Source organism: Henckelia pumila, chromosome 4 (assembly GCF_033568475.1).
Source record: "Henckelia pumila isolate YLH828 chromosome 4, ASM3356847v2, whole genome shotgun sequence".
NCBI lineage: Eukaryota > Viridiplantae > Streptophyta > Magnoliopsida > Lamiales > Gesneriaceae > Henckelia > Henckelia pumila.
This window is the reverse complement of record NC_133123.1, coordinates 174,584,155-174,593,775: the sequence shown is the minus strand read 5'-3', so window position 1 is coordinate 174,593,775 and position 9,621 is coordinate 174,584,155. Positions and strand designations below refer to the sequence as shown.

Genomic DNA, 9,621 nt, shown 5'->3' with positions numbered 1-9,621 from the left:
TCAAATTTCAAATAACCCGGAAATAACTTATTTGAAGTTCTTAAATAAAAAAATAGAGTTAAGTATTTCTCATTATGGATTTTGTAATCTTTACTATTTTATTAGCCTTAAAAAAATTGTTTTGGAGTCTTGGTCTGGATTTTCTTAATCCAAAAATACCCCTCCACTCACCCATATTTTTTTTATTATTTTCAATTTACACTTTTTTTTTTATTTTTTCCCCTTTTCAATTCTCTTCATTTTCTTCTCAATTATATGGACAAGACTGCTCTCATACCTATATACATAAATAATATTCATGTATTATTTTGCACAAACATCGGGTGTGCCTCAATTTCTATTATTTATAAATGAAGGGGTATTTTGTCCATAAAATTTAAATTAAATTAAAAACAACATAATATAATTCTAAAAAAAAGTTAAAATAATAAATTATACAAAATATTTGGATGATATTCAGAATCGAAAGGAAACTAGAAATATATCATTGACTGTCGTAGTTGACTCCACGTCAAAAGCCTAAGAAATAACTCCGTGGCTGTTAGGATTCCGATCCAACGGTCATTATAAATATACTCTTTATCAAGAAAACAAAACCAGCCGTCAGATCTTCTCGAGGGTTTTAGTGAAAGTTCCTCCAGTGCACGCCTCCTTTGTGTGGTTTTTGTTCTCTTCGTATACTTTGGCTCCAAAACCCTTTCCCCGATTGATTGTCAAGCCGTTTCCGCCGTACGATAAGGAGGAATCAGTTTTGAGAGGTGGGTTCCTCGTCTTGCTCCACGAGCTGTTGTGTTTCTTATTTATTTTGGGTTTACATGCAATATTGGATCTTTGGGTATGTGTTTGTTTTCAAGATTTGTCCCAGAAAGTTGTATTTTAGCCATCTTTGATTTTATTTTTTTTCGAACTATTGATTTTTCTTGATGCAGACAAAATCTTGGGTGGTTTTTTTTTTGATTCGTTTTTACATACTTTGACAAGTGTCAAACCGCAAAATATCCGTGGGGACTTTGGTTTTTCAGATAATAAATTTGGCAAAAAGGTTCCTTATGTATGGTTATTTGGTTAAGAATCTCTTCCCCACCCTACAATTGATGTTTACCCTTGTTTGTGTTGTTCAAGATTTGGACTCTGCATTTACCTGCCTGCATTGTTGAATATTGGTGTGGGCGATATTCAACCTCAAAGGTTGTGTTAATGGAGGCCCGTGTTTTCCTATTTGTCCATTCTGCATTTGTGATTGTGACTCTCTTCATTAACAATAATCGGGGGCCAACGAGAAGTCAAGTTATTCTATTCAACGTTATGTCGTCTTTTCAACCGCATCAGATTTTTGTGGGAGTTATTTGAAAAAATCCCGTTTTTCACGCGATTTCCTTTTTTCGGAACGTTCAAGAAAATATCTTTTTATTAATATCCTCAGCCACGTATAAATCCTTCCTTGTTTTTGTGGTTTCATGGTTTACGATAGTTGAGCTGTCATTTTACAGACCTCTCTTGATATTTGTAAAGGGATAAAGAATCTTGAGCTTTCTTTCTTTTGTCTTTTTTTATGAGGGAAGAATAGAATCCCCTTTTGAAAGGGGGTATGGGCCTTTCTCCTTGAAATTATTTGTGTTGTATTATTTTATCTTTCAAAGTATTTTTTTGGATGCTAAAGTAGAAATTGTGGCTTTGGAGATGTTTACTTGAAATTATTAGAGTTAGGATCTGAGTTATGTGCATTTGAAATGTATCTTTTTCTTGTTTCTCACCTTTTCTTTTTTGTGGCCTTTGTTTTCTTTAGGTTGAAAGATTAATATCGGGGATAGAAAATGGCTGGAGAGAAGGATATTAAAAAATGTATGCTCCTACAGTTCTGGTCTCTGGCGCTGCTATATTTATGTGCTATATCATGCATGTATCTGTTATGGTAGCGACTATTGGTCGTTAAATGATTTGGGGTTTTCCTTCTTTTCGTTGTTCTTGAGGATTTTTTTCTTCAGTCGAATTCATCCATAGCTGAAAATGGAAATTGTGTTGTATAGTTGATGCTGTATCCTGTGAATATGATTTATCATTCGTGTTATGGTGTCTGATTCAGTAGATTATGTTTTAAACATTTGATTTGATCGATGTAAGTTATTTGATATCGATACCTTTTTATTATTTAGATGAAACTACTGTATGTGATATACATGATGCATATCTGATGGCATTGTTTGCACGTTTTGCAGCTGAGCAGATTGCTCCTGGTCAGATGCTTGATTCTTCCATCAAACTTCCAGAAAAGGGCATGGTATACGTTTGTACACGCTGCTCGACATTATTCTTTTTGTTTTGTTTCTTGTAAAATATTTTTCATTTGTTTTGGGGTTGGGCGATGGTCTTGCAATGTGTAATTTGTCTGATGTATGTTATACTTCATTAGCCTTCATATGGCATGTTTTTACTTCTCGATTTTCCTTTGATTTTGTACATTGAAAATGTAAAAAAAAATCCAATCGGGAGGGAAGTAAAAGTCATAACAGAGAATATGTGTCCGTTGGCATAATGTTGAAATGATTATTTATTTAGTTTTTAGAAATTTCAAAACAAATGTTGAATAAGTTGTCTTTTTCAGGTGAAAGATGGAAGACAGTCAGACTCAGTTTCATCTGTATCTGGGGTCAAAGGAGTGATTGATCAGTCGCCTGTGTCAGACAAGGGTGCCTATTATCCACCTACCAGCTGTTATGATTATTATTATCCCGGTGAGATATCGAAATGGATTTGTCATGAAAATGTTTATATTCAATTTTACTCCCTGTTTTTGTGTGCACATATTTTGACATTATTCAATGCAATATTGGCATCACAAAATTTGCTAAATGTTTGATTTTCCCATGATGTGTAATGGATGCTTTTGTTGCCATTTTTTTTAATTTTCTAGTAGGATACAATGGTACCTTTACACAGTCAGATGACAAAGGTTATTTTAACGCCACAGGTAGTCCTTACACGGTACGTTCTTTGGTATGAGCCTTGTTTACTGTTGCTCCTCATATTACTTCCGTGAAACCATATCTCAAATTAGAATTTTGTGTTTCTCCCCATTATGGGGTTTTGGAAAATAATCATTCCTTCGTTTCTTTTTCCAAATAACACTTCTATGATTTACCAGGGTATTCAATCAGATAATAATACATCATTGCTGTATTATGTTCCTGGCTATAGTCCATTTCCAACTGGATATGTTGGTGCTGATGGAAAACAAACATTTACCTCATCCGAATACCTTCAACAACCGACCCCGTATGGGTCAGAAGCGTTTTCGAGCTACACATATGATTCAACCTACACTGGAAATGGCTTGAGTGGGACAGCTGCTAGATCAGCAAATATGAAGCCTTTGATGACTCCGAGTGGTTCTGGCAAGTCGAATGGATTTAGCACTGTGAAAACAAATAATAATTACTCTGGCAAAACTTCTCCTTTGCATTTTAATTCAAAATTCCAACAGCAGCCTGCATCTAACTTTTCAAAGTCCATGTATCAGAACAATCCTATAAAGCCAATGAACAAGGTATAATATTACCCCATCAACTATCTTTCATTTATTGGCTATTCCTTATTTATCGTGTTATTCAACTCGGTGACACGGGGGTGGAGGTAGAGGTAGCTCGAGGGGTCCTCCCCCAACTTACCCAACCAAAATTTTCATATGGCCGATTGTGTTACACAATATAGGGAAAATGTGAAAGCGCCCCTCACATACAGACGTTTTGCGGTTTTAGTCCCACTCTTTTAAGTTTTTGTTTTTTTTTTTTGGTGGGGTGTTGGGGGTGTGGGGGTGTTTTGAGCATGACCCTCTTAAGTTGAAACTACTGATTTTACTATTATTTCTTTGAATCTAAACTTCGGTTTTCATATATTGCAGTTTGGTTCCGGTTACCAGTCTGCCGGTCTGATGAGGGGATTTCATCCGACTGGAAAATTCTCAATGATGACCGACCAAAACCGACGATATTACTTGCAACAAGGTCCCGCTAATTACCAATCCAATAGTAGAGTATGGAACAGCAACTTCAGGCAGAAACCTAGAGAAAATTTTTCCCGAAGTGGAGAATTTGAAAACTCGTTGGAGCTTACTCGAGGCCCTAGGGGAGACAATAGGAACAATCCCCTGAAGTTACCCACAGAGGTTGAAATGCCAGCCCCGGCTATTGAAAGGAGTGTATATAACTCGAAAGATTTTCAGATTGAATACGATAATGCTAAGTTTTACGTCATCAAATCTTACAGTGAGGATGACATTCACAAATGCATCAAATATGGTGTGTGGTCAAGTACTCCAAATGGGAACAAGAAACTAGATGCTGCTTTCCATGAAGTGGACGGTAAATCAAAGGAAACGGGTGTGAAATGTCCTATCTTCCTATTTTTTTCGGTGAGCTCTCATCTTTTGCTCTTCCTTCTTTATTTTTTTCTCCTTTATCAGCATCTTATTTTAGTCTCCAATTACTCGACAATTTAGGTTTTACCATCTATTACTTTCAGGTCAATGGGAGTGGACAATTTGTGGGTGTTGCTGAGATGATTGGGCAGGTAGATTTCAGCAAAAATATGGACTTTTGGCAGCTCGATAAGTGGAATGGATTCTTTCCAATAAAGTGGCACATAGTTAAAGACGTTCCTAACACGCTGCTGCGCCACATTATCCTGGAGAACAATGAAAACAGAGCTGTAACATATAGCAGGGATACTCAAGAGGTGCGCTTGTTTCCGTAAACCATAATCATCATTGCAGTGTATCGCTCTGATGACCTTGAAATTCTTTACATGCGCCTGTGTATGCTGTTACAATGTGTTATATGCTGTTGTCAGGTTGGATTGAAAGAAGGGCTAGAAATTCTAGGCATTTTCAAGAATTACTCTGAAAAGACATCTGTGCTAGACGACTTCAACTTTTATGAGAATCGGGAGAAGTCACTGAAAGCTAAGAGAAATGCCAAACAAGTTTCTCAATCTCAAACAAATGGTTTTAACAATGGCGATTTTGAGGTAAGTTTCTCTTTCTGCCTGTCGTGTGCGCATGCTTGTGAAAATCCAACTTTGTTCAGTTTTTGTTACTATTTGTTTTTTTTGCCCTAGTTTGTTTTAATATTTGAAACGGGAAGCATCTCTTTTTTATTGTCATTGAAATCTTTGACAACTCAATGATTTTCTGTCTACACATTGGAAAACTGGGGTGGCTTTCCTCATTCTGCTTAAGATGAAGATTTTTTACAAAAATCAAAATATGTGATGGCAGATGACGATACTACCACTTTTAGATATCAGGATTGCTTGCATTATTCACGTCGCGTCGGTCATGTATTTCCATTGTGAAATTTAAAATTGCTTCAGGAAAAATTAAACTACATTCATTTGCATATTGGTTTGCATGATCATGTCTTAATAGCCATTACCATGTCTGATATGATATTCTGGTGCGCAGAAGCATTTGGAGGCAGAAGGAGCGACTGGCGAAAAATCTGTAAATACGAACCTATCAGATCCTTCATCTCTTGTTTCTTTAACCAAAAGTCTCTCGATCAATTCCCAAACGGCGAATAGTACATCATAAGGAAAGGGTACTGGCTGTTTAGTAAAAAGTTGTCGTGGCGTCCATAGTTCGTTAGTTCTTATATTGAATCCAGTCTCAATGGCTGTTCTTTGTTTTTTTTTTTCTTTTCTTGTCGCTTAGTTTGGTTGGTGTCTAGGTAGTTTGCTGGCTATTATTTTGCCTCACACGAGGAGAAAAAGTCCTTTTTCTTTTCCTTCCATTTTATTGCTCATTCTCAATGTTCTCTTCATTTTGTTTTGTTTTGTTTTTTCTTTTTTCAATTCTACAGGATTTAGGAATGATCTATGTCAAAAATGGAATGTTATTTTTTTCTCGATATTTAATTTTTTTTTATTTAAAAAATTAGGTTAAGTTGTATAAAATAATATCGGATTATCTGTCCATAGGATGAATTATTGTAAATTGAAATTAAAAATAATATATATGTATTTATAATTATATATATATAATAATTTATAAAAAAATGTAATGGAATTTGATTTAATCTAATTTTGGATGAGTTAAGGGTCTTACGATTCATTAAATACTAGTGATTGCAGCACGTGTGCAACATAATATATGCTAGCCATAAAGCACAAATTTTGCAAGTAACGTGATATATAATTTTAATGTGTTGTATGTATATAATATAATATTTATTTTTTTAAGGTGTTTGATTTTAATATGATATCCACTTTTCGTAATTTAATTAATATTAATATTTTTATGAGATTTTTTTTGCAATTTGAGGTTGAGGATACCAAGGGACAAATTAAGGTGCTCTTACATATAGTATAGACTAGCTGCATCGCACGCGCATTGCATGTGTAATGTTATATACAAATATTATGTTCTGTGTGTATATAAACAAATATTATGTTTTGTGTGTATGTAATAAAAATTTATTTATTTTTCAAGTATTTGATTTTATATATATTTTTTCTCAATTTGATAATTTTGTGGGTTTTTTTTGAAAATAAAAATTAAAGTGAACATACTAAAGGACCACTAAAGTGCTCTTGTTTTATATATAGTATAGATATATAGTATTGATACATAAATATTTGATATTGCAAGTGTGCAATATTTTTTAGTTTAAGAATTACTATGGTTTTCAAAAAAGTTGTATATGTTATTTGTGGGGCAATGTCGAAGTAAAACTCGTGGATCGAAAATCTAATTTGTTCAGTGTTTGAAGTAAATAACGGATGTGATGACATATTGACATGAATAAGAGTAGTTGTTATAAAATAATTATGTTTGAATTGTTTGAGAACATGCTCATTTTGTGTGTGTATATATATTGTAATTAAGTGAATGAATTACATGATCATGTGCGGTTGGATTTTTTGGTTTGAACATAGATGGCAGATGTGTTGAAAGGGTTGGGAATAGGGGTGGACATAATTTGGTTAAAATCGAAAAAACTGGCCGAACCGAAAAATTCGGTTCATTTGGTTTGGTTTTTTTTTTTTTTTTTCCTGTTTTTCGGCCGGTTTCAATTTTAAAATTTATGAAAACCGATTTTTCAGTTCGATTTTCGGTTTTATATCCCGAAAAAAAAAAAAACCGAATAGATCGAATTTTAATTAAAATAAGATTTTTATGGATATTGGCCATTAGGCCTTACAAATGAGCCTTGATTATAATTTCTATGCTTTTTTTCTTACAAGATGTGAGCCTATTTTAATTAAATATGATTTTTAAGAAACTTAATAATTGTTTTATTGTTTAAATTGAAGTTAATATTGTTAATTTTAATAGAATAATTTATGTTTTATTATTATTAGTTCTCTATTATGTATTACATGCATCAAGTGAGATATCATTTTAGTTCTTAAATTTTTTTTAGTATTAACCTTTTTATATTTTGGTTTTATTTTAGTTTTAAATCCATAATTATTTTAAACAATGCATACTTTTCTTTGTCTCTAAACTAATATTTGCAGTCGTGCAAAATAAATTTAATTCATTATCAATATTGTTAGCTCTAAACTGTTAGACGAGTTGTTTTATAGTAATCATTTTGTACATGTTTGATCTTATTACTCAATTAAAATAAAAATATTTTGACTATTGCACATTTCTTAAATCGAAAAATTTGTTATTAGTCTAAAAGAATATGAACACATATTATGATTTAGGAGCCTCTTTTAAAAGTTAGACTCAAGCCCAAAAATTGTTAGGATCGGCCCTGGAGAGGGATGTTGTGTTGCATCGGTTGAGTATTATTATTATTATTATTATTATTATTATTATTATTATTATTATTATTATTATTATTATTATTATTATTATAATAATAATTATTATTATTATTATTATTATTATTATTATTATTATTATTATTATTTTATTTTTTTTATTACGGTGGTTGAGTTTTTTTTAGTGAAGTTTAGTATAAATTCACATAAGAGAAGGGTAAAATGGAAAAAATATTTTGGCGTGTTCATGCCTCACCAAAAATAGTTTTTCTAATATCCTCAATTATTATAAAATAGTAGAGATAATATAGATAATATATACTAGTATTTGGGTGTATGTGTGGTATGTATGTATTGTGTGCGTGCTTGAAAATTTGTTTTTTTTTTACAATGAAAACCAAAAAAAAAAGAAAAGAAAGAAAGAAAAAATTAAACGTGATGATGTCGATTTTTTACCTCGGTTTCGGTCTGGTAGAATGGATCCTCCAAATCTTCGATGAAGCAGGTCGGGTCGGGTAACACCAAGTTCTGCACAAGCAACAACTAGGTCAAGGGGCGCCGAAAGTTTTTCGGCGTGACCCATCTGATGCCTAAGTCAGTGTCTTGAAGGCAGAGGGTATGATTAATGCGAAAACTGAGAGATATGAGTACGTGAATGTAAAAGTGAGAGTGAATGGTGATAAATAATGAATAGTGAGTAATGAATGAACACAACCATAATAGTACCTGTATTTATAGGGAAAAATAGAGTAAGTTACCTAGTCGAATTATAACACGTTCTGTAGTAGGACTCTTCACTCATTGGACCGTCCTTGAATTTATCCCTATCTCATGAATATCTGTATAATGATCAAGCTTATCTTCAAGGCATCCGAGTTCCACTTGAACTAGAAAAGCATGCCCAGCCCATTGGACCCCAGCTCAGGTCGGCCCATTAACAGCAGCCCAGGTCTTGACAAGACCTAACAGGTAGAAAATTGGGCTGGACCGTACTTAATAATAATAATCTCATATTTGGGCCAACCCTCATAAACCCATAATGAACGGGTTCGGGTTAAAATAATTTCACGGGATATCAATAGTACCTCCCTAACTGGTCTAAAAGAAAAATAAATTTAGACCTAATAATGCAGACCTAACCCCGAACTGCGAGGGCTTCATTCGGACAGCCCAAAATTAAATCCACGTGATGTGTTTCCTATGAACGGTTCAGATCAGGATCCGTGTGATGTGCTTTCTACGAACGGCCCAGATGCCTCCTGACGGTTCACCTCCTGAGGCTTAGAAGGCATTGACTTGTCCCGTCCCGAGCCGTAGATCGAGATGACAATCAACGGTCTAGATCAATCCATTACCTCTATAAATAGGTCAGTAAAAATTTTGATTTTCACCTTTCACTTGCACAGTTACGCTGTCAAAATTTCGAGAGCTCGCCCGACCTGGACTGCCTGCTCCCGTCCTGTTTATAACATTACCGAACTGCAGCTCTTCTATCTGTAAGTCTTCCTTTCACTAGGTTAGTTAATATGTCCTCCCCAGATGAGACTTCTGTTAGAGAAATAGTGGAATTTGTTGAAGCACCCAGCTCTCCCCCTAACAACCCCGAGCCCTCCGATTATGATAATCCAAGCTCAGAGCTGGATTTATCTGAGACTCGAGAGGAAAACTAAGGCGACTGCATAGACTCAGGTCGGACGAAGCCCGTTGGCCTCCCATCTAAGTCCTGACCTAGGTCCCTTCATTAGGGAGAGATCGGGGATGCCCGAGGGTTATGACCTCCTAATCCAGGTCGGAAGGACCGAGCTCACAAGCCTCCCCCGGACTTTTTAAGTTTTAGCCTAGATCAGGTAA

General features: G+C 34.4%; 1 protein-coding gene across 4 annotated transcripts; it reads left to right on the top strand.

The window, feature by feature from the left end:
- The first annotated feature begins 610 nt into the window (after positions 1–610).
- LOC140861531 (uncharacterized) lies at positions 611–5,905 on the top strand. Of its 4 annotated transcripts, XM_073264554.1 has the most exons (10): positions 611–758; positions 1,787–1,842; positions 2,217–2,278; positions 2,603–2,732; positions 2,912–2,982; positions 3,143–3,544; positions 3,899–4,408; positions 4,519–4,731; positions 4,846–5,022; positions 5,459–5,905. In XM_073264554.1, exons 2-10 carry the CDS (start codon positions 1,815–1,817, stop codon positions 5,585–5,587), a joined length of 1,722 nt encoding a protein of 573 aa, XP_073120655.1. In that variant the 5' UTR covers positions 611–758; positions 1,787–1,814; the 3' UTR covers positions 5,588–5,905. The 4 variants fall into 4 exon arrangements, with proteins under 4 accessions (XP_073120655.1, XP_073120657.1, XP_073120656.1 ...); XM_073264556.1 differs by lacking the exon at positions 611–758 and having other exon boundaries at positions 1,624–1,842; positions 5,462–5,905; XM_073264555.1 differs by lacking the exon at positions 611–758 and having other exon boundaries at positions 1,625–1,842; positions 2,915–2,982.
- The last annotated feature ends 3,716 nt before the right edge of the window (positions 5,906–9,621 follow it).

Coding starts and splice junctions, on each gene's coding strand:
- LOC140861531 (XM_073264554.1), top strand. CDS start 1,815: ATGGCTGGAGAGAAGGATATTAAAAAAT. Junction 1,843..2,216: donor AGAGAAGGATATTAAAAAAT/GTATGCTCCTAC, acceptor CACGTTTTGCAG/CTGAGCAGATTGCTCCTGGT. Junction 5,023..5,458: donor TTAACAATGGCGATTTTGAG/GTAAGTTTCTCT, acceptor TCTGGTGCGCAG/AAGCATTTGGAGGCAGAAGG.